This window comes from Castor canadensis, chromosome 15 (assembly GCF_047511655.1).
Source record: "Castor canadensis chromosome 15, mCasCan1.hap1v2, whole genome shotgun sequence".
NCBI lineage: Eukaryota > Metazoa > Chordata > Mammalia > Rodentia > Castoridae > Castor > Castor canadensis.
In genome coordinates this window covers 101,402,715-101,427,309 of record NC_133400.1, presented here as the reverse complement: position 1 = coordinate 101,427,309, position 24,595 = coordinate 101,402,715, and the positions used below count along the sequence as shown (strand labels likewise).

The 24,595-nt window shown below is 50.1% G+C and overlaps 1 protein-coding gene and 1 long non-coding RNA gene across 7 annotated transcripts in view; one reads left to right on the top strand and one right to left on the bottom strand.

The window, feature by feature from the left end:
• The first annotated feature begins 2,587 nt into the window (after positions 1–2,587).
• Positions 2,588–24,588, top strand: LOC141417575 (uncharacterized). Its single transcript, XR_012442235.1, has 3 exons — positions 2,588–2,854; positions 3,586–3,769; positions 21,888–24,588. It is a non-coding gene; the product is annotated as an uncharacterized lncRNA (long non-coding RNA).
• The window catches only part of Ttc13 (tetratricopeptide repeat domain 13), a 61,926-nt gene continuing 50,383 nt past the window's right edge, over positions 13,053–24,595 (bottom strand). For 3 of the 6 annotated variants that reach the window (XM_074056884.1, XM_074056886.1, XM_074056888.1), the window contains 6 exons: positions 20,938–21,047; positions 18,468–18,603; positions 17,440–17,519; positions 15,201–15,279; positions 14,994–15,073; positions 13,053–13,747 (listed from right to left, as the gene is read on the bottom strand). In XM_074056884.1, coding sequence (XP_073912985.1) covers positions 13,633–13,747; positions 14,994–15,073; positions 15,201–15,279; positions 17,440–17,519; positions 18,468–18,603; positions 20,938–21,047 — 600 coding nt within the window. In that variant the 3' untranslated portion in view covers positions 13,053–13,632. The remainder of the gene's footprint in view (positions 13,748–14,993; positions 15,074–15,200; positions 15,280–17,439; positions 17,520–18,467; positions 18,604–20,937; positions 21,048–24,595) is intronic. The other 3 variants (XM_074056885.1, XM_074056887.1, XM_074056889.1) reach the window with 1 other exon arrangement.

The following is a 24,595-nucleotide window of genomic DNA, read 5'->3' as shown; positions in this document are numbered from 1 at the left end:
GCGCCGCCTCCCGGTCCCGGAGCGCCGCCTCCCCCGGCCCCGCCCTCCCCGGGCCCCGCACCCCCCCATCGTCCCGCCCCCCGCACTAGAGTTCCGCCTCCCTCGGGTGTGGAGCGCCTCCTCCCCCGCCCCGACCTCCCCCGGCCCCAGCCGGGAGCTCTGATTTCCTGCGGCCCGCCCCACCCGCCCCGCCCCGCCAGTGCCCGCCTCCACCACGAGCCCCGCCCGCTACCCCGGAGCCCCGCCTCCACCACGAGCCCCGCCCGCTACCCCGGAGCCCCGCCTCCACCACGAGCCCCGCCCACTATCCCCGCTACCCCGAACCGTCCCCCCACCCCCGTCCCGGGCCCCGCCCGCTCCCCGCCTCCACCAGGAGCCCCGCCCACTACCCCGAAGCCCCGCCTCCCGGCGCCTCGCCCCGCCCCCTGTTCTGGAGCCCCGCCTCCACCAGGAGCCCCGCCCCATCCGCGCTCTCCTCGCAGCTCCGCCCAACGCGCGGCCTCCGACCCCGAGCGCCACCCCCCGGCCGCTCCGCCCGCTGCGTCCCCCACCTCCGGGGCCCGGCGCCCCGCGCCCTCGCCCCGGGGCCGGCGCCTTTCGGGGCTCCCCCCCCCGGCAGCCCCCAGTTCCGCGCTCGGCGCTCGGCCAGGGCTGCCGGAGTTAACTCCCGGCGGTGACCGCCATGGCGCCACGTGGGCAAAGCTGACAAAGGAAACTTGTCCCTTCACGTGCCCAGCACGGCCCCGGTCCCCGCTCTCCTGCCCCTCTGCGGGTTCGCGCTCTGGGCTCGCGGAGCGGTCAGGCGCGGGCGCTGACCCTCAGGGTGAGACACTGGATTTGTGCAGGGGACGAAGTCAGGGAACACCCCTGCTCAGGGGCTGGGAGCCATAGGCCTCTCCCCCTCGGACGGTGGCATGGAGGCTGTCCCCGAGCCCGCGCGGCCTCTGCTTGCTCGGATGCTTGCCATCGCAAGGCAGTCCCGCAGGCGTTCGTTAACTGTCACTCGCTAGACGGACCGCAGGAGAGAAGGCCGATTCAGGCCAGTGTACCTGAGCCTGCATGGCGGCAAATGGAGAATAATTCAAAAAATAAACTTCCAAAAATGGCAATCTGAGATTCTGGAATCTCAGAAATCACAGGAACTCTGAGCAGCTCGCTGTTTACATACAGACAAACTGAAGAGGACAAAGCTTTCAGGCACCCTGAAGAGAAGAGGCACCCCAAGGGCATTTTGAGTCTTTCTTGCAGACCTCAAAATTAAAACCATACATAGCCACTGCACCCACCACCATCTGCCCCATGCCTGGCTGATTTTAACAAGAGTGTAAGGAATCTCAGGTAAGAAAAGTGTCCAGTCCTAAGCAAAATTTGCTTGCCAGCTGTTGCTTTGGATCTTTGCCTCTGAAGTAGCCTTTGGGTAATCGTTACACAAACAGAAATAACTTGCAAAGCCCTGTTCTAAATGTGACATGGACTTATCTTCCTACCCGAAACCCCGAGAATGTTTTTGGAATATCATGTTTCAGGCTCTACAATAAAAGACATTTCTATCGAGAATGTTATCAGTATAATGTATTGAAGCAAAGGAAAAATGGAAGCTACCAGGTAACAGCCTGGGTTTATTTTGATGAGGCCCCAAGTTGGAAAGTTTTTATTTTTGGTATTATTATTTACTATTTAAATTGCTGCAATCTAGGCTCAGTGCACGGACCTAAATCCCCTGATTTCTCTCCTCTAATCTCTCATATTAAAAATATGGGTGTTTTCAGGGTATGGTAGCCCATGGCTATAATCCCAGCTCTCAGGAGGCAAAGATTATGAGGCTCTTGTTTCAGGGTCAGCCCAGGCAAAAAGTTATGGAGACCCCATCCCAATAAGTCAGGTGTCATACAGGCCTGTGACCCTGACTGTGCTGGAGGTGTAGGTAGGACGATGGAGGTCCGAGGCCAGCTGGGCTAAAATGCGAGACCCTGTCTGAAAAATAAAGCAGAAAAGGGCTGGAGATGTGGCTCAAGTGGTAGAGTGCCTGCCTAGCAAGTGTGAGGCCCCGAGTTCAAACCCCAGTACCGTGATAATAATAATGACAATGCTGATGTACAGGTGCTGTTTAAAAATACATCCTTGACGTGTAATTAACATCTGGAAGCTTGCTTTGAAACTCTCAGAAAGGGCTCTTTGGCATTAGAAATTTGGCCTCGTGCTGTTTTCAAAGGCATCACAAAAACAAATTTGCTTTCAGAGAAGTACAACCCCATTGAGTGTTTTGGACCAAACATAATTTATCGTCGGGGAGGTTTTCAAACTGCTGTAAGTCTGAGTTCATTTAGAGACATTGGTCAAAGGAGAAGTTCGTGACTGAAAGAACCGTTCTTCCAGTTTATAAGAAGCTGGGGGGATTTCACTGGCTGGGACAGACCCTTGGCTAAATGAGAAACAGTTACTATCTATCTACATCCCTGTGGGGAACATTAAAACGGCAAACGAAATATGTATTGAGCTGCTAAGGCGTGAGTATTTGTGCCTCCTCCCCAGATTCATGTGTTGAAATTCCTACCATTTAGGGCGAAGGTGTAGGAGGTGGGGCAGTTTGGAAGGTGATTAGGTCAGAAGGGCGGAGAGTGGGATGGACGGGGTCAGTGCATTTATAAGAGACCCCAGGGAGCTCCTGGCCACTTCTACTAAGCGAGGACCCGTGTAGAGAATCCGGGAAACAGCCCCTCACCAGACCCAACTCTGCTGGCACCATCATCTGGGACTCGTGGTCTCCATACCTGTGAGGAATGAATTTCTCGTGTTGACAGGCACCCAGTTAAGCTCATGACCCTGTGCATCCTCTGGAATGGACAGACGTCAGGTGAGAGGTGACATCAGGTGAGGGGTGAGGCTGCTCCCGGGCTGAGCGCCTGTCTTGGACGCTTAGGCTGCTGTAACAGCACCACTGGCCACGGCCTCCACACACACATGTGCTCCCTGCGGCTCCAGCTGGAGGTCCCGGATCAGGTGCCTGCTTGCACAGGTTCTGGAGAGGACGCTGTCCTAGGCTGCACACTGCAGACTTGTGTGTCCTCATGTGGCAGAAAGATGAGGAACAAAACAGACCTTCTCCTGACTCTCTGTTAGGGGTGTCAGTCCTGTTCCTGAGGGCCTCATCAAATCCCAACTACTTCCCTAAGACCCCCACTCCTAACACCTCACACTGGGATGTGGGGTGTAGGAATTTGGGGGAGTACACATTTTCTCTGTAGCAGCATCTTCATACGCAAGTGTTTGGGAGGCATCTGCCTTGTCCCTTTGTGTGAGAGAAAGAGACCTGACCTGTTTGCAGAATGAGGAGACTAACAGTCCCTGACACCCTGAAATGGTTGAACACTTGCAGTCGTCCACCGAGCAGTCCTGTGTCATTGGCATTTTGCAGAGGCATTAGCTGCTTTCTGTGCAGTGCGAGGGGCAGAGGGAGAGGAGGGTTTGTTCTTGGGGTTGGCCAGTGGTGACTGGTGATCGGTCCTCCGTGCACGATCAGTCAGCTCTCCAGGGCCCGGGCGGCGCTCCCCGTGTCCTGTGTCAGCACCTCATTTTCCCACGCAGCATCTGCTCCTGGAGTACTCCTCCTAGAAATCAGAGGGGCGCAGCAAGAGATGTTTTGACTAGCATGAAACCACCCCTGGAGTCCGCGGAGCCCGTCTGCAGGGACCATTGCAGCTACAGCTCCACAGAGTGTGCTGGACTCCCCACCAGGATGAGGCCTCTATCACGGGGAAGGATTCCTGCTGTGAGTGATAATGCCTTGGGGTTAGGGCTCAGTGACGTTTGATGAGTGAATTCTGCACGAATGAATGCTCCATTTGCATTAGTAGTCTTAGGCATCCTCAGGTAGGAACTGGGAAAAGAGGCAGACCACACAGCACTTAGAGGCTGGTGCAGCCACGAAGCTATATTATAGCAGGGTGTCATGGACGCTCAAACAGTAAAGAGCAAGAAAACCCCAAACAGGCTGGGACCAACATGGCGGACAGACAACTGCTGACTGTCCTCTGCTTTGTTATAACGGCATCTCCATACCATGAGGCTTACAGAATTGTCTGCTCCCATCGTGCATCTGGTACCACGACACATCCAAAACCCACATACAGACAGAAAAAGGGAGAAAACCTATTCCAACCCCAGTAACGCTCCCCCCAAAAGAAGAGTCCTGGAGAATGAAGTGGGGTACACTTGAAGTGATGCTGGGTCGTGCACCTGTCCCCCTGAAGTGGGCCAAGGGGATGGGGTGTGGCTCCCCAAAGACTTCTGCCCGTGGCTGTGGAAGTCTCAGTTTCTTCATCCTTTGTATGGGGGCAGCTGTGCCTCATGCTAGGATAACTTGTCAGATCACAGCGAGAGGTGATGTAGTGCAGGTCCTTGCCCTCAAACAACCAGTGACTCCATCTTCTGACTTCATGTTGGATCGACACTGGTACCAGCTACAGTTGTAGACTTAACCTGCCTGTCAGACTCTGGGCATTTATGGCCATTTTGGGTTTTCACTCCTTGTCTGTCACCCATCCCAAAGTGCCTACAAGACAGTAAAATGCTAGAGAGACTCTTGGTGCAAACTGTTGAGTGAATTTGCTGTCCAAGTAAACACTTAGTGTGTCCACTTCCTGTGCAGCTGCCCTGTGAGGTCAGAGTCACAGGACAGCTCTCCAGTGCTGGGGACCAGTTCTCGTGTTCTGTGAGCCATTGCCAAGCTGAACGGTGAGGTCCAGGCACTGTGGCAAGCAGATTGCCCTTGGGGAGGGAGTCTTGGTGTGTGCTCTGTGGTGGGCGGAGCTGCCCTCCTCCATAGCTGCCTTGGTGGGTACACACAGGGCTCCCTGAGGAGCGACTGAGCTGTGTCTGCTGCTGGTCATCGAGGATGCCATCCGTCCCTGCGCTCATAACAAAGCCCTGGTTCCATCCCCAGCAACCCCCCCAAAAAACAGAAAATCTTGGCAGGGTTTGGATAGGGGGTAAATAAGAGGCACATATAAAAGGGAGCAGGAACAGCTGGTGAGTTTTAAGCTGAGATGTTTGGAGGATGGTGGAATGAGAGCAGAGTGAGGGGCCAGGAGGAAGGATTTGGAGAGCTGGCCGCATGGTACAGAGCGTGAGCAGCCAACTGGAAAGACAGGGCTGGTGCTGCTGGGTGGTCAGCACTGGAACTACAGAGAGGCTAACTGAAGGCATGAGCACAGGTATGGTCCAGGTACGACTGGTGAGAGTACAGCAGAGTCAGAAAACCCAGGATGGACCCAGGGAACTCAGTCCTACCTGAGGAGACCAAAGGGTCAGGGATGGACCAAAACCTACCCTCTCTCTAGTTGCTCTTTGGTATTGGCGCCCAGTGACCCTACTAAGTCTAATGGAGCCATTTCTGGGCTTTACAGTATGCCAAGGTGCATTAAGTCCAAGCTCCCCAGCATGACCTCCTCCTCAGCCCCATGCCACAGACCCCCCTCCTCTCCAGCCATCTACAGGGCCCAGCCCCCACACTTGCCCAGCTCTCCAAGCACTTCCTCCCACTCTGGCCTCTGCACACTTCTGTCCAACCGCAAGTGTCTCCTTATCCTCCAAGGCCTGACGCTCAACCCCTCCTCCTTGTGGCCAAATCCCAGGGATCCACCCCAGTCTGAGCTATCAGGTTTTCCATAGCACTTTTTTTTTTTTGGCACTTGCTAGGCAGGTGCTGTACTGCTTAGCCATGCCTCCAGCCCAGGAGAAATTTATTATTATGCTGTCTTTTTTCAAGGTGGGGGAGCAGTACTGGGGTTTGTTGTATTGTTTTTTATGTCTTATTCTTTTCTGCTGTTTTTTGGTGGGACTGGGGTTTGAACTCAGGTTTTGTGTTGGCAAAGCAGGCGCTCTATCACTTGAGCCACATTTCCAGTCCATTTTGTTCTGGTTATTATTTTTTTAATCATTTATTCACACGTGCATACATTGTTTGGATCATTTCTCCACCCTGCCCCGCGCCCCCACCCCACCCCCCCCCTTCTTCCAGGCAGAACCTGTGCTCTGGTTATTTAGGAGATGGAATCTCAAGAACTATTTTCCTGGGCCTTGAACCATGATCCTCTCAATCTCAGGCTCTCAAGTAGCTAGGATTACAGGCGTGAGCCACCAGTGCCTGACTTATGTGTTATTTCTGAATCAAGCTGAGCCCAAGGGATCCAGACAACGGAAACCAGAAGAAACCTAGCAGGAAAGCAGCTGCGGGAGTGGCGCTGAGTCAGAGACAGAGCAAGAGAAGGGTGTCATCTCAGGCTGAGACAGCCACGTGAGGCTAGGGATCGCTGGGGGTGAGCGCAGCACTGTAGACTTGAACTCTAAGGCAGGTGGGACGGGTGTCTGAAGTCTCCTCTCCCGGGAGCACTGCCCTGTGGTGTTGGGAGACAGTGAGGCCCCACCTGCTCACTGTCTCTGAGACTGGATGATGTACTTTTCTAGTTTGCCTTGACTTATCCAGATGTGATCTTGCCTCCAAGACTCCTGGTAAGATCTGTCCACACCTTTACAGGATACACCCTGCCTCTCCTTAGCCACCTGCCAGCTGAGAGACCCCTCCCGACCCCTTACCTCACTGTGGAAGACTTGGGGGCTCATGTGCAACAGTGTGGGGCCGTTTTCCCCAAGGAAGTTTCCTGTGCTGACTGCTCACCTGTGTTAATCATGTTTATTGTTGGAATTTATTATTCCTAAACTGCAGGCTAAAGACATAGATTTGTTTTGGCAGCACTGAGGTTTGAACTCGGAGCCTCTCGCTTGCTAGGCAGGTGCTCTACCACTTGAGCCACTCTTCCAGCCCTGTTTTGTGTTGGTTTAAATAGTCATATAGTATTCTAAAATAAGGGAATGTATAATTTATTTGAGCAAGCCTATGATTGGGGGCTTATACACTCGAAGGAAGGTCCCTAGGACATCCCCTCCTCCTGGAACTGCACCCCTGTGCCAGTGTTGGCCCAACCAGTGTTGTGTCCTGCAACCCCATCTCCCTGGCCACAGGCCAGAGCCCATTCAAGAAGGTCACTGGGGCACCTCTGGGATATGACACTCCCTGATGGGATGTGACACCCACTGAAAGAATCCACTTACTTCCTGTCCTTGCCTGAGGCCAGGCTGCAGGAAGGATGGAGGGGACAGGCCTGTGTCCTTGTAGGAGATTCTTCCCTCAGCCTTCTTAGCATGCATGCGTTTCTCTTTCCATTCAAAAGAGGAAACATTTCCAAGGATTTTGGTCCATATAGCCTTTCTCTCAGAAAAGCCCCATCTGCACTGCAAGTTCCTCAGATTTCCTAGAGACTCTTCACTGGATGTGGCTCTTGGTGACATGTCTGCTGTTTGACAGAGTGCCAGGAAGGAACAGGTGGCATGTCTCTTTGCAAGGGCCCCACTGGGCCTGAGCTTGTGGTAAGGGGATGCATGCTGCCATCTAGCTGGCGTGTGCAGGCACGGGATGGGGACGTGGCAAGTTTTCCTTTGGAGAGGCTGAGGCCCGGTAATTTTCATGAAATAGCTATTCTGTAAACTGTGGTCACTAGCCCACTTGCCAGGAGGCAGGAGATGTATGGCTCTGTTACCATCGTCTAAACCTGTTTTAGAACTAAATGTTAAATCCTTACTTCCCACAAAGGCTCTGTCCAAAAGGGGAGCCCACAAGGGTCTCGGATTCAAAGATCCCATGACTTGCGCTGCTGTTATTTCCCTTTTGCTGCTTCTCGGGATTTCTAAGCAGCTGCTTGTTTACACACTGGGCACTCTGACTCGACTCCAAGGCTGGTCCACTGGACTCAGGCTGCCTTCCTCATGGCAGTTTTACAAAAATCAGAAGTTCTCAGGCAGCTCTTAGGTAGCTACCGAGGGACACCTGGCAAGGAACGCCCATTTTACAAGCAGGGGATCTCTACTGCCAAAGTAGTGAGATGATGGCTCCCCAGGCCTCAAGACTCATTTATCGTGCTCCAATCCCAAACTAACAAGAGTGCATTAGGCCAAAGTGTGTCTGGCAGGGACTAACCTGTGGCCTGGCCTGGACGAGCTCTCCTTCGCTCTGCAGTCTTGTTGGCTTGGACCAAGCACCACCATGAGAAAGGGACTTCAGGTGTCTTCTCTCTGGAGGCGGCTTTGAAGGTGGTTAAGATCTAGGTTCTGCAGTTAGACTGCCTGGGTTCAACTCCCAAATTTGCTGTTTGCTGGCTTTGTGGTCTTGGTGATGGTTCTTGTTTTTCCCGTGGGTGCTGTCTGTGTCCCACCCGTATAAGTCTCCGCCATCTGAGTCCTTCATGCAGCTGTGACTGGGCAGACCGTCCCCAGCCACTGGCTCTGTGCTGGCACTCATGGTGGGCTCCGAGCAAACGCGTTGGTGAGTGGACAGCTGAGCTAGAGACGGATGGCTCTGTGGCCTGTGCTCCATGCCCCATCGTGCCCCTTTCTCGAGTGGAAAGATGCTGCAGTGGCCAAGGTTTGTAATGCTCCACAGGAAACTGCTTATCTGTTAGGCAGACCACATCCCTTGTCTATTGTGGGATTTTGGGTGACCTTTTTGCCAAAATCACCCATGTGTTTTCTTTCCCTAGACAAAAGATACAGGCTGTCTCCACCTATAATTAAGACAATAAGCCACGAACTACTTAAGTATCTCACTGTAAATGTGGTTCTAGAGGGCGATTTTCTGAAGATCCAGATCACTAGGTGCAGCCATAAGCACAAGGAAGCAGGAGAGAAATATGCATGAGTAGTGAAACTGGGGACAGAGGCGGTCCCAGAACTTGGGTCTACTGTGGCTGGGGAAGTGTTGGGGGAAGGTTTCAGCTGCAGGGGTGAGGTTCTTTCTCAAGCCAGGTGGGAACGCCTAGGTTTTATGTTTCATTACTAATATTTTGTGTGTTTCAAGTATTAATAAACTGAAAGCAGGAGGGATGGCAGAAAGCAGACAACACTTGGAGCACTAAATCAAGATGCCACTTGGTGGCATAGCTTTGCTTTGTCCGTGCTTCTGCGCCACAAGTCAGGTCCATGCCTGCCTCCTCCAGCTTTGACATCAAGGACAATGAACTTGTCAGTGGAGGTCAAAGAGCAAAAGGAGAGTGTTTCTCGGTTTTCTTCTCTATTCCAAGAGGGAGGAAAAAAGGCAAAGGTTGAATTGTGAAGTTATTTCAGCACTTATGCCTGGCACAGTCTGGTTTGAGGAAAGCAGGAGGTGGGAGCTGCGTTATTCCTCAGGCCAGTGTTTCTGTGGCTGTCTTCTCTCTAACCAACCCTACACCTGCCAACGGGAGTCAAGACGCAGAGGCCTTTCAAGAAGGTTCAGATTGGGCTGAACATCTCTGGGGTTATGTCAAATACCTGAATAACTGACTCTGCCTCCTATCAAATTAACCAGTTAGAGAAAATTTAAGAATTTGTAATCCTCTCATTATGAGGAAACAAAATGTTAAAACTGGCAAAAACATCATTTAGTCTTGCACCTTCGTTTTCCAGTACATTAACACCAGAGAAAACAAGTGATTTTCTTTTTTAATTTTTGTGGCACTTGTTGGTGTTTGAGCTCAGGGCTCTGCCAATTGAACCATGCCCCCAGGCCTGTAAGTGATTTTCTAGATGGCAGGTGCAAGGTGGGCTTGGTGTTCTGACTGAGAGGTTCCTGCCCCTTCTTCACCTGAACATCAACTCCGAGGGCCCCTCTGCCAGGGACCACAGGACCTGCACATGGCCTTCTCACCTCCTGCTCACCTCCTGGCCCCTGCATGCACACAGGATACAGGATACATCTGTGTCAAGACTGGCCGCGGGGATGAGGGGCCTGTGACATTTTGGAAAGGCATTCCAATGCAATTCTTTCATTATTAACGATGAACACTTCAGCCTTGGATCGCATTACTAATAAAAATAAGAGGTGTGTGCCACTGTACCAAGGTCAGGAATTTGGAGGTTTGTGTCATCTGGCCCAGCGTGGTGTCTTCTTGGGGTCTTGCCCAGTTTCCTCAGGCTGAGCTACCCCACCCCCATTTCCAGACCGATTCGGTGTCTGGAAAGCTGGAGAGTTGGAGGGTGTAGGTAGCACCTGACGTGCTGTAAGTAAAAACAGACCCTAACAAGAGCTTGGTCACCCAGGCACCCACCAAACACAATGTCACAAGCTTGCTACCAGAGAACATCACGGAGGTTATTTCTGTGGAAAAGCTTTTCCAGTTTAACTGGGAGCTCTTCAGGTGATGGAGCCTGCTAAAAGAGCCACTGCTCTATACAGATGTTGTCAGTTAACTCAATAGGAAACTGGGCTCCTCAGGCCCCAGTGCTCAGACATGGCATCCTATCTGCATGGAGCTCTACTATACAGAGAAGTCAGCCACGAGGTCTAAGAGGAAGGACAGGCTGGGGGGAGAGGGGGTGGCAACAGCTGTGGCCAGACCATCAGATGAGGAAGAAAAGCAATGTGAGCCAGCTGTGGGAAGATGAATCCGGAAAGGGCAAGAGTGGTTCAGGAGGCATGGCAAGATGGGGGCAGAGGAAAAGTGAGGAGAATCCAGGTGTTCTGCAGGAAGGCACAAAATGGGCTCTAATGGATGGTGCAGGGATTGGAGGGGAAGCATGGCCCTGGTGACACCTCTGGACTGCTCTAGGGCCCTCTCACACATTTCTCAAACTCCCCAGGGGCAAAGGAATCCTAAGACCACAACCAGACAGCAGATGAGGGACTGTCTGTGGGGTTTCCAGGGGTGACAACTGCAGCAGGAGAAAACCAAGGTGCACATACAGTCAGCCCTCCACATCAGACTCAGCCAACCACAGACCAAAAATCATTTGAAGAAAAGCCACACTCCCCATGACATTCCCCCCCCCCCACTGTCACAACTTCCCAAACGCAAGAGAAGAACAACGATTTATATGGCACTTAACTGCATTGGGTATGACATCATCGGCAGACGATTCAAAGCACATGGCAGAGGTTCGGGTGTTGCCCTGCGGCTGCGGGAGAGTGCTTGTGCAGCACGCACAGGCCCCAGGTCTGATCCCCAGCAACACACACAGAACATTCAAAGTACACAGGAAGATGTGCACAGATTGTGTGACACCGCCATTTTACATAAGAGTCTCGAGAATATGTCCTTCAGAAACCAAGTGATGACTGCACTCCACGCATCCAACATGCAAAGCACAAGAATTGCTGCTTCCTCCACCCCACCTCAAACACACCGTCTCCCTGCCATCCCAGCTGGAGGGTCAAGGCGGGCAGGCTGGGTGCCAGACTTACCAGGGAGTCCTGGTTCTTGTGCTGTGAAACCAGCAGGTCAGGGTGGATACTGAGGTGGAAGCCAGCAGTGGCCAGCTGCAGGCTTGCTGCACAGAATGCGAAAGGCCTCATAGAGAAACCAGTTGAGGGTGAACTGTGTGTGTTTTGAAACAGGGTTTGTTGTGTGGCCCAGGTTGGCCTGCAATGCTTGATCCTCCTCCCTTCCCAGAGTGCTGGAATGACAGATGTGGCCCTAATGGGAATTTTTGAGAGATTTGTTGCGGGGGGGGAAGCTCTGAACAGAGGGAGACTCGTGAGCTGAATTGTGGTTGGTTTTTATGCTCCTAATGACTTTTGGACCCAGGTATTTGGGAACCTAGGGTGGCAGAGGCAATGGTTCCCACAATTTCGGGCAACTGTAGACTTGAGCATACTGCTTCCTGGAACTTCCAAGACTGTAAATCACATTGCTTACAGGAGCAGAAACTGAAATGCAGCAATTGGAGTTGAGGAGCTAAGCTGTAAGAAAACCACGTTCCAATTCTGGCTGCCACAGGTGATCTGTGTCCCCCAGGAAGGAATGTTAGGCAGCTGCTCTACCAAATGAGCCACGAACATGAGAGACAAATGTCTGGTTGGAGCCCTGAGGTTTCTGGTCCTCTATTATAGCAGCCCATGCTGGCTAAAACAGGCTTAGACACAGGATCACACTTTAATTTGGGCCATTTCCCTACTGAAGCTTTGGCACCTCAATTTATAGCGAAGAAGAGTCCCTGGTAAAACTGAAGGATTCTGACTCTTCCCACAAAAGGAAAAGCTTGAGCACCCTTGCTGTTTCTGCTTTGTTGACCTCTGCAGTCCTTGCCCTGCTTGCACTGCTCCAAGCACGTCTCAATACAGCTCCTTTATGACCAACGTTCAGTCAGGGCTCTGGGGGAGAAAACTGGACTGCTGTACACAGGACTGGGTATACACACCCCACTCTAGCACATGCTAGACCCAACTCAAGGGACACTGGCTTGGGCTGAGAATATGGCTAAGTGGCCTGAAATTGACCCAGCATAACAAAACCAGGACGCCAGCTCCAGGTCCTTACTGGCTTCCATTGCCTATATCATGTGCATAGACTGAGCCAGTTTGGTCAGAACAGGATGAAGTCAAGAGTGCAGAGTAACCCAAAAGGTACAGAGACTTTGTTCAGTACTTGTGAGTTGTGCCTGCATGTCAGGGGGAGGACTGAGTCCGTGGTCCCCAAGACCTGGGCTCAGGCAGAGCTGGGAGCCCCAGCACCACATCTGCTGCCCCAGGGAGTTGCTGTCCTTCCAGGGTGTACTGCCCTCCTGAGGGCAGCCTTCTTCTCAGGAGAAAATGAGCTGTCCATAGAATGAGGAGTTTGGAGAGGACCTGGAGATGAAGACATGAGCCACAGCTCTGGGCAGTTCTGAAGCATGTGTCAGTTCCCAGGCAGCATCTATCCAAAGGGGATTGATGACAGAGGATGGATGGCCAAAGGCGCCTCCTCCTAGTAAAGCCCTGCAGGGACCCTGTGACGGCCAGCAGTGGAGCCCTGAGTGTGACATGGCACTGCCCTCACATCAGATCTCAAAACAAAAACCAAACAGCAGTAGGGAGCCCTTTAACAAGAGAAAATAGAACAGAAACTGAAAACGGTCTGGAAATGACAATGGTTTCATGAACCTTGCACTCACTGCAAGGTTCCTATCTGAGAAAAAGATGAGCAGCTTTTGTAATGTTCTCATACCTGAGAGCAGAATCAGCTCACAAAATAAAAACATACATAATCCAGTGCCAAAACCGTGACTTACAGAAATCACCTTGGTTTATTTTTTCCAACAAAGGAGAGAAGAACATGGTTCAATAACTCAGTGTTAGGATTCTGGCAAATACTGTCGTGTGGTTCAGTCGGTGCCCCTGTGGGCACCCACAGTTCTGCTAAGACAGAGCACACAATCAAAAAACACACCTACAAAAAGTGCACGAAAAGGAAGTGTGAGTAACATCCACATCTCAAGAGGAAGGAGACACTCCTAGATTGTTCTTGGCTTTGTTCATCTTCATTACTAATTTTTGGCTTTTGAAGTAAACTTTTTTGCTGTGAGGAAGGAGCCATATGACTTTGTACGTGGAAACCAACAGGCTGCTGGGTAATACATACACTTCCCTTCCTGGTCAAGTAGATTTTTCCCCAAACCCCTGTTTTCATGATTCCTGTTATGGTTCAGAAAAGTAAAGAACAGGATTTCAAGTATTCAATTCCTATCAAAAATTGGTATCAAAAGTAATAACGGACCTAATTCCATGTTTTAAAAAATAACTTAAGGAGCACAAGGCGTGGCCCTTCATGTGACAAATCCCTCGGGTCACTAAAGTTTCTTGAGACAGCGTGGGGCGGAGTCCGTGTTTAGCACCTCCATCATGGACCTTAATGTTGGGAACGTCTCTGATACGGACGGGAGAGCCTTGTAAGAAGGCGAGATGCTGAAAAGCAGAAACACAGAAAGGGATGAACAGTGACACATTCCACAAGATCAGGTCAGAGCTCATGTTGCTGAACTCATTCCTATGACCACACCCACTTTCCAGCCCCCATGAGTGTGTCGAACTCACACACCTATAGATGAAGCGGCTCAGAGACCTCCAGGGTTTGGGAAAGGAAATGAGACTGATGACACATGTCCCACAGAGTGTATGCTAACCTGGACTAGGACACTGGCCTCAGGCCCAGCTTCACTCTTTCCTAGCCCTGTCACTTCTCTTATCTGCAACAGCAGGGACAGAACTCTCAGCTCAGAGCCACCAAGAGCCTGAGTGAGGAAAATGTACGTCCAAGTGCACAGTGAAACAGGAACTGCATGACATATGGTCAGTGTATGTATTCTTTTCTTAAAGAATTGCTGAAATACACTGTAAAATTATATAAGAAACAGAAGTGTGACCTTTGACCTTGTAATCATGTTACCAAAACACATGCAAACTAGTAAACCCCAAACAAGGGTATACAGGAACAAACAGCAACAGAATGACAAACACAGATTTCTGTTTCAAACACAGCAGAAACTATTCAGCGGTTATTATAGTGGCCACTGTAGAATAGACATGAAGGGCAAATCTGCAGGTGTGAGGACATGAGAACAAGGGCAAGGACAAGGTCAGCAGCAGGCTTGCTTGTTCTTCCTTCACTGTTAAGCCACCTGTGAGTTCAATTCACACCTCTCCAGCACCTCTGCAAACAGGAGCCGGGAAGGGCAGTCTGCTAGACTCTTGGCACAGTGACTGCCAGGCACTCCCAGCTAGTGCTCACTGATCACACGTGGTCTCTGCCTAGGTGGCAATAAAATTTACTTTCTTAAACTGGATTATGAAAAGAGTGCAACACAATAGGCTGAGTGCTGCCACTCAGGGTTGTCGGGGAAGAGCTCTGCCCACAATTGGTACAAATCCACTCCCAGGTACTGAACCCAAGAGTTTGGGATGACACACCAAGACAAATGAATGCCTGATTATGTAAACGAGACATCTGTAACTTTTCTTTCACAACTGCTTTCCTTGTTTTTATTTGGCATTCATTTTTATCCACTCCTCACCCTTAACTTATACAGCAGCAAAACATCTGCTGGAAAAGTGGTTAGACCCCGGTACTGCAAAAAGTGAACCCAAGAGAGGCAGCTTTCACATATGACAGCCAGAAGAGCCCCTTCCCTTTCTGACCCCACCAGCCAGTTACCTTTTCAAGTTCATCCAGCTTTTTGCTACTTTACTGAAGGCCTCAGAGCCAGGGGCTGTCATGGCCTCAAAGTCCACTAGCTGAAAGAGAAGAAATTGGAAATGACTCACACAGAAGAGAAAGGCTCAGTGAAGTCTGACTCACCCTCAAGCAAGGCCAGGGACTGGACTCACACCATCACCCAGGGCTCCTGCCAGCCCCACCTACCTTCCCCTTAGGGATCTTCCCTGCCACTTCCTTTCCACTTGCCAGCAATGCACCCACAATGACCGAGTAGGCGATGACACTATGAAACAGAACAACCTTCAGTTGGTCCTGGTCTACAGACAGCTAGCATGTTAGATATGTACGCAGACTTGACTTATAAAAGGTAAAATTTCATGGAAGAAATTCCATGTAAAACTTTTGTTTTGTCTTAAAAATATTTTCTACTTTACTACTAAAAAATTACTAAGGGTAATTATTAAGGGTAAATGTCACCGGGAATATTCTTTCTGGGAAAAGTGTTAATAGTTTTATTTCTTTCTGTAGTACTAAGGCCTGAACGCAAGGCCTCTGTGCTTGCTAAGCTCTCCATCACTTAAGCCACATCCTGGTCCTTTTGCTTTAGTTTGTTTTTTAGATAGGGTCCCAGCTTTTTCCCTGGCTAGCCTGGAAAACCCAACCCTCCTACATCTGCCTCCCCCATAACTGGGATGACAGGCACACACACCACAACTCGCCCGTATTCATGTTCTTCCTACTTGTTTTTTTCCATTTTTGTGAAGCACTGAGTTTAAAAATGTAGCACATATTTCCAGCAACCTCAGAAGTTCGGCTTGAAAATGCACACACAACAGACTTTGTAAATACACACACGTGGGTCATACTTTTAAGCAACAAAAATATCAGCCTCCAAAGAACAGTAGAGCACAGGCGCAGGTGCACTAAAAGGTGGTAGTCTGGAGCTTTGTGGGTGAATTGCTGGGGCTCCAAGATGGATGCTGGAGCCAACGAGGGCGTGAGGGCTTTGCCTGCTTGTCTGAGAGCTTGTGAGACAGGGTCTGCTGCCTCAGTCACTCGTGGACAGGCATAGAGCAGCGAGTGTATGGGGAAAGAAGGAGGCATTTGGAAGCAGCCATGCTGCCGCTCTTGGCAAGAGGTGCTGAGTGGAGGAATGGCAATAGCCTGCAGGGCCCTGTGTTGAAGCTGTGGTGCTCTGCTTTTCCTAGAGCCAAGTGGCTCAAGATAACCACAGCTTGTGTGGCCCAGCAGGGAGGGCAGCCTCCAAGTGCCACAGCAAACATGGGAAGGGAGTCAGCTACTTGGCTGCCTACTGGAGACACTTCAGAGAGATGTGTGCTGTGTGTCTCTAGGCCTTGGAAGGCTGAGGGAGCAGAGGAGAAAGCAGGGAGAGTATGGGAGGGCTGCAGGGAAGAGAACAGGCCACCACAGGACGGATGGGGTGAAGCCAAAGCAAAGCAGTATAGGGCACGCCAGTCCTGGGGAAAGACTGAAGAACTTCAGGGCATACAGAGAAGGGAAGACGTTCATAGGAGGTGCACTGGAAGTTTCGGGGAGGAGGGCAAGGGCCCAACTAGAATCAGGAGTCGGAACCGACAGGCTTTAGGACGAAGGAGAAGGCAGGATGAGAGGGCAGAAGGTGATGGGGTGCACATCTCCCGTGCTGCTGTGGGGCAAGGGTGAGTGCTAGACTCTGCTCAGTCAGCTCCCACACAGTGGCTGGCTGGCTGGCTGGCTGATGGCAGCACATGCAGGCCTCACATTCATCACTTATTTGATTCTTATGTCCCTATATTTTTTCAATGCCTATTAAATACCACATCAAAATTTATACCACGCTCAAGGAGCTTTACTTTCTGAAATGTTAATTAATTTAAATTCCAATCCATGCAGCACTCCACTGATGTGCTCATACCACAGCAAGAGTCACCCATGGTAACATATTAAGGCCTGGAGATCCAACAGTGCAACGCCTTCAGGCCCACAGTCAATGAAGGACCAAAATGTGGAGAAGGGGTGGACGGGCAGGGACCGACCGGCCAATGCTGAGATGGACACACAGAGAGTGGGGCGCGTGTAGCACGCACGTGGCAAGCCTTCACGCTGTCTGTGCTGTGCTCCGTGTCAGAGCTATCCTTTATCTCTTTGATGGTGTGGTAGGCCAAGGAAGCCATTCCTTGTGTGGATTTGAAAAACAGTCTATGAGGCATTTTTTGACGGCTTATTTGTTTGTTTAATTATCTGCTCAATTTTTGGAGACAGGGTCTCACTATGGAGTCCAGGCTGGCCTGGGGCTCACAGTCTCCTTAGTGCTGGGATTATAAGCGTGTACCACCAGGCCTAGCTCTTGGTGCACATTTGTACCTACATTCATAACACGAGATATAAGTCAAAAACAACATATTTTAAATTTTAAAAATCTTCATTACAAGATATCACTTACCTAGATCCTCGAGAGAGGGGCATTAAGTTATAAAAGTAATAAACTAAAGACAAGATTAAGTTGCAGACAGCATCAGCCTCCTAGGAAAAAGGACACAGGTTCATTAATTAGCTTACACACAGGTCACAAGCCTACCCTCCACTGGGTAGCAGGACACAGGAGGGCCACTGACAGCAGGAGGAGGACCACTCACACTTCCTTCAACATACTTCTTTCTTAAATTGGTTTTCTAGCAAACGGGAACACACAGCATTCAACTTAGAGCAACATTTCCCCTTCTGTTTCTTAAACTATAGCCTTTTGAAAAACGCAGGAATCTTGATCTCCTTTGATGTTACTTGGAAGGTCCTGATCCGAGCACACTTACCAAAACCTACCATGCTTTCTCAAATGGCATGCGCCCCTGCCCAGCGGTCCTGATAAACTGCCCCCTCCACATACATTGAGGGATAAGCATGCTTAACTATGTGTACGGAACTACAGCTGAGATCTTAACCCACAGGAGAACTGGCTAAATGTCAACAAAAGGCCAGCAGCACTGCAGTAGACAGGCGAGGTCAGCCTGTGAGGAGCGATTGAGTCGGACAGAGGCCACACTCCAGAAGTGGCTGCTAGGCACTGAGGGCATGAGCTAAGCGTGTGCCGTCAGTGCCAGAAACTGCTGGAGTCCATCACCAGTTTACTCCAGAAGTTTACTGCAAACTCAGCATCACACACAACAGCCACGGTGGGAAGAGGACAGGAAGAAAGGAGGCATAGACCACATTCACTGTGGACTAACTCTCAGTTAGCCTTATGAAAGCCCAGGCTTACAGTAGTTCAACACAGTGCTAACAGGGATTATAAACACATCAGCCCACTACTGTGGTTACAAAGTCCTGTAAGAATATGAGAAAGAGGTATTTACAGGACAATTCAATCTTATTTCAAGCATAAGAAATACAATCTTGGTGAAAGGCTGGGCGCTATAAAACATTTACAATAGAGTCACAGGAAGAGGAGGGAAATGGAGACAAAGGGAAACCTACCCCAAATTCTGAGGAGAGGATCAACACTTTTCCTTTTGCTGTCAGGTCTTTATAAAGAGCATCTATCTCTGCATGATACAACTGTGTCCTTTCTTCTGTGGTCTGTGTTTCCACAGAGAACAGAATGTTGCCAGCTCTGAAAATACAAACATGAGCATCAAAGGCAAGTACTGCCCAGGCCAAGCAGCAAACAGAAAGAAAGGAAGGAAGAGGAGGAAGAGGCAAGGCGTGTGGCACTGAACAGACCTCCGAGTATCCCTACCGTTCTGACTATGGAATGTATCTATCTAAATGCAAATGTAAAAACTGGCTGGAATCTCAGTGAGCAGAGCTCATCCGCTCACAGCAAGTCTAACCACATGGACGCATTACGTGAGTTTAAGTGGGGCACCAGCCATACTCCGTGCTGAAAGGCCGAAACCCAACGGTGTGCTCAGTCATTATTCTCTGATTCAAGACCAGGACAGGAGGAAGCTCAGGAACCCGCCACCTCTGTTCTGTGCATAAGCCCCCATGCACGCTTAGCTCCACTGAGGCTCTGTGGAGAACACAGTGGTGAAGGCCATTAGCAAGGTGGCCTTGTATTTAGAGCCTACACAGAGAAGAAGTTGCTGCTTCTGTTGACTGGGGACCCCAGGCTCAGGGTCACAATACAGCTCAGCAGTAGTTAAGAAGAAAGGCCGATCTAACTTGGACGGCAAGGAGAAGAGCCCGAAGCAGTCCACGGGAGAAAGGGCCTAAATATGAGAGTGGGAATGACAAAAGGTGAGCTCGGGGACACTCAGGCCAGGTTCTGGTGGGCAGGAGGTCAGGTGAGACCATGTCACAGGAGGGCCATGAGTGACTGTAGGGGAGCTAGTGTGGGTGATAAGCAGCAGTGACCAATGGCTGAGTGTGGAAAGGGAAGGGTGTTCTGGGGCAGGGAGTGTCCAGGGAGCAAAGCCTCAGGAATACCATGTGGCCCAGTGAGGGGAGTAGGAGGAAGACACCAGACATGAGCCTGCCTGAGGGGTGGGAGGCCCAGGGCAACAGAAGCATGTGGGCAGGCCATCAATAGACACCCTGTTTCAGGAAAGAAGTCCCTGCACTTGTGTGGCTAGCAATTCCATTTCTGCCTGGGCATCTAATCCAAAGACACACATCCTGGGTATATGAAAGGTGGGTTAAGTTTGACACTAAGTAGAACTCCCTGGGATTCCTTTGGGGGAATCTCCTTCATTGGGAAAGTTCTTTGACAAGTAGTGAGGGGTAGAGATGGAGACCTCAAAGACAGGGAAAAGCCACAGAATCTGGAAGTTGCTAAACTGGTGTTTACTCACTTCAAGTTCTGGCAAGGACTGGGAAAAGTGGCTTCCTGTGATTTGAAAGGCAGACACAGAAGGTGAGGGGCTGGGGGGGGTAGTCATGCTGCAGCAGCCACAGAGGTCTGAGCTTCCACAGGCTATGTGTGTGACGAAGGAGGGGGTGTGAAGCAACTCAAAAGTATTTGCACCAAAATCCAAGGACACGGAAACTCCTACATGAAGTTTGGATTTCAAATGTCCACGAACCTGTAGCAAATAAAGCCGGGCACTGGTGGTTCACAACTGTAACCCTAGCTACTTGGGACACAGAGATCAAGACAACCATGGTTCGAAGCCAACCCTGGGCAGACAGTTTGTGAGAGCCTGTTTCGAAAATGCCCAACACAAAAAAGGGTTGGTGGAGTGGCTCAAGTGGTAGAGCACCTGCCTAGCAAGCATCAGGTCATGAGTTCAAATCCCAGTTCTTCCAAAAAAAAAAAATTACTCCATAGCTACTAAGAATGTTCACCAATTTTATTTATAAAGTAAAACAGAGGGAAATACCCTAAATGGCCACAAACAAAAAACTCAATAGGAAATGTCTACATTTATGAGATGGAATAATACACAGTTGCTAAAAATGCTTAAAAACAACTGAGAAAGCAATCAGGAGAGTGATCACACAGGGAGAGAAGCAGCAGGCTACAGAACAGCACAACATCGTATCACCTGGTTTTAAAGAAACTGCACTTCTACTTTCTTAACTTTATTTATCTGTATTTCCCAATTTTTTTGCAATAAGATGGTACTATTTTTTTTTTTTGGTGGGACTGGGGTTTGAACTTGGGACTTTGTGCTTGCAAAGCAGGTGTTCTTCCACTTGAGCCACACCTCCAGTCCAGGACATACTACTCTTGTAACATATGAAAGCCTCTGTTAAATCCACCCCACAAAACATCTTCAACCTGCAAGCTCACCTGTCGTTCATTCTATTGGCCTCCAAGAACCCAGGCAAATGCTTTCTGAGCACTCTGGGCCTCCCCCTCAATAGCCAGGAGACTGTTAGGTTTAGAGTAGACACACAGACACGGTGTAATCCTCTGCACACTGCACCCTGAGATTTTTCATTTCAGCACACGTTTCCTGCAGCCACCACTAGCCCCAGGCCCGCCCTGGCGCACACGTACTTGTCTCCTGTGATCGTGATTGTGAATCCGTCATATTCCTTCCCTTGTTCTTTGAGGCTGGGAACCTTCGTATTCACAGTGAACCCGTCCTTCGTTTTAGTATTAAACTGCTTTCGAGGGGGAAAGAAAAATCCATGTTACTAGTTTATGACCCATTGTGAACTCCAGCCACAGCTTGTAGTGCCAACTCTGTCTGAGATGTCTCTAAAGAAAGTCATGGAATCCACGCAATACAGGAGGCTGTATGCTCTCTGTCCTGACAGTGACCAAGGACACCTCTCTTTGTCCTCTGCAGCCTAAGTCCCACTGCTGTGACCCCACAGCAGCAACACATATTCCACTCAGAAAGTCCACAGGCTCAGCCAGGGATGGTGGCGCACACCTGTGATCCCTGCCCTTGGGAGGCAAAAGCAGGCAGATCAGGAGTTCAAGGTCAGCCTGGACTACATAGCAGGACCCTGTCTCAAAAACAAAGGCAGAAACAGAAGCAGAAAGCCCACAAGGCTCTCTGGGCAACCAGGGTTCAGCCCCCTGGAGAAGCTGCTTCTTTTTCTCTCACTCCGTCTTAGTGGCAGCCACCTGAATCTCAGCAGAGCAGCTGCTGCCAGCCTGCATCTCTGAGGAGCAACTGTGTTCCTGCAAGAGCTCCTCAGAGCCGTATGACTTTCCTCAAAGTACGGGAGTTCTTCTTGCCAATGAGGGAGTTTCACAAACACATGCACACAAACTCCCACACCCGCACACTCACACACACTCCAGCTCTGCAGACCACAGAAAGCTTAAAGGAATTCCTCAGAGTAAAGCAGGTGCCATGCATGAATTCAGCTCCAGATGCCAGCTTTCTGTTTAAAACATTTTCAATGAGTCCAAAATGTGGCAACAGGTTTTGTCATTACTCCAGAACAGTGCCTGTCAAATTTCCCTACTTAGTATCACCCCTGTTTTCTTAGGATTGATAGACCTGAAGCAAGTGAAGCAACAACACAGTGAGAGGAGGCACTGCTTCATGGCCCACGATGGGAGGAGTGGCTACAAAAGGCAACAGAACAAATGAACATGTGTGGACAGCACAGGCCATGAAGGTCAACAGCTGGAACAAAGCAGGAGGCATCTTTCTTTAAGGAAGCAGCTCTCAGACGACAGCGCTGACGCCAACTGTATGCTACTTTTCACTGGAGCCTCATGACAAAGTTAAGACCAGGCATGAACTTGCTCTTACAGAAGAGAACAAACCTGGCAAATCCAACCTGAGCCACTGAGCCAGGAAGCAGCAGAATGGATGGTGAACCCTCCCAGTCCACGCCACCTGCTAATGAGCCCCTCAACGGGTCTGAAGTCTGCTTCATCTTGGTTTTTCAGCAACAGCACACTGCATTTTTCAGGGGAAGTTGGCGTGGTGCCACATTTTACCACATAGTTTGAGCACACAACCCTTTAAGATTTTGCTGTGTGCCTGTAAAATACCAGCTTATCCTTAATTCTGGACTCAAGCTAGATGTGCAATTCTGGAGTAGAATGCTGCTCAAACCCTGCAGACAACATGGACATCAGTGTCCTGGAGACAGGCGATGCCAGCCACTCTCCAACTGCCAGTCCATTTTGCTTTCCTATCGATTGGCTGATTGATTGTGGTACCGAGGACTGAACTCAGGCCTCTTGAGCCACATCCCCAGTCCCTGTTTTTCTTTTTAAGCCCCCACAAAAAGATTCTGTATTCTAGACAGACCACTGTAAATTTTAAGGCCTGAACTACCCACAGGAATGTGGCTGCAGAACACTGAGACAATTTACTCCACCATGGTGCATCCCGACAGACCTCAAGCCAGAGGGGAGGTGTGGGACACTCTGGGTGTTAGTAACTGAGTGGGTGGGCCAAGACTACTGCCCAATGGTGCAGGGGACAAACATTGCACATGACCTCGTAGTGACCTGGGCCTGGAACCAGACTCCGCTTTACACTCATACACCATCTGCCATGGTCTCACACACGGAGAGCACATCTTACACTGTGGGCTTCAGAAACCACGTCACTGATGACATGAGGTCCCCACGAGACACACACATGGAGGGCTGCGTTAGTTACTGGCCACACAGAGCCAGCGCTGGCTGCTTCTGAGGAAGGTACACCCGAGGCCCACCACCGAGGTGCTCCTGTGCGACTCCTCCAGCCACTATGCTGGCTTTGTGGGGAGATGTTTGAGCAGGTGGATGTGCTCGCTCTGAATTTCTTCCCAGGGAGGTGAAGAGCTCAGCAGTGGGCACCCACAAAACTCTGTAACCGTTAAGCCATAACGCCCTGTTTGCCTTCCCTCTAGTTCTTGGCAATCTCTAGGCTCTTGTCTCTGAATATGACCACTCTAGAGACCTCATGTAAGTGGAATCACACAGCACGTCTTCTGTCTCTGGCTTCTTTCTCTCAGCATGATGTCTTTACACAGGTGTTTGCATTTCCTTCCTTTTCAAGGCTGAGTACTACTTCATTGTATGGTGTACTACATTCTGTGTATTCATTCATCCATCCCTGAACACTTGGGTGGCTTCCACACCTGAGTAGCTGCTGTGGAAATGCTGCCGTGAACATGGCTATACAGATGCCTGTTCAGGTTCCTGTTTTGGTTCTTCTGGGTACACACCAGAAGCGGAAGTGCTAATCTGTTTCACTTTTTGAAACAGGATTTTAAGGAGTCCCAAAGTATTCTCAAGGGTGCATCAGGTGTCAGTGCTTGAACTTCGGTGAACTGAGCCATCCGCAAGACCTCCACGCAACTTTGCACCCTATGAACTACCTTTACTGTTCTGTCGACTAAGTCTTCCACATCTTTTTCCTCCTCTCCTTCTGGAATTTCTCCCTGATGGATGCATTCTTCATTGTTTCTTCTGTCTTTCACACCACATCCGGGGAAAATTCACTGACCTTCCAGGTCATGGCTTTCACATTCAGCTTTCTTCCATCTGAAAGTTCACCTGAGATAACCTCTAATTTGTGTGAATTCTAATTATTTTTATTTATTTGCTTATTTATTTATTTTTGTGGTACTGGGGATTGAACTTAGGGTTTTGCACTTGCTAGGTAAGCAATCTACCACTTCAGCCATACCCCAGCTCTTTTGTTTTGTCTCATTTGTTTTTGAGATGGGCATCTCCCTAACTTTGCTAGGGCTGGCCTGGAACTTCTGACCCTCCTCCCAAGTAGCTGGGATTATAGGCGTGCCCCATCATGCTTGGCTATTGATTATTTCTTTTCATCCATCATGATAGTGACTCACTCGCTCAGGAAATTAACCTAAGAGCTTTTTTGTGGTACTGAGCTTTGAACTCAGGGCCTCCCACTTGCTAGGCAAGAGCTCTACTTCAGCCATGCCCCAGCAACTTTTTAGCTTTCATTATTTTTTAGGTAAGGTCTTGCATTTTTTTCCCAGGGCAGTGATTTCCTGCACAGCTGGGACCACAGGTGCACACCACCAGACCCAGCTTATTGACTGGATGGGATTCTCCCAATCTCCACGTCCCAAACAGCTGGGATTACAGGCATAAGCCACTGCACCTGGCCCTAATTTCTGCATTTTTACTGAGGGGTATGATTTATTCACAATGAACTGCCTGTGTGTAACTGGATACATTGTGACAAAGGTACACACCATATAAACAGCCATGATGG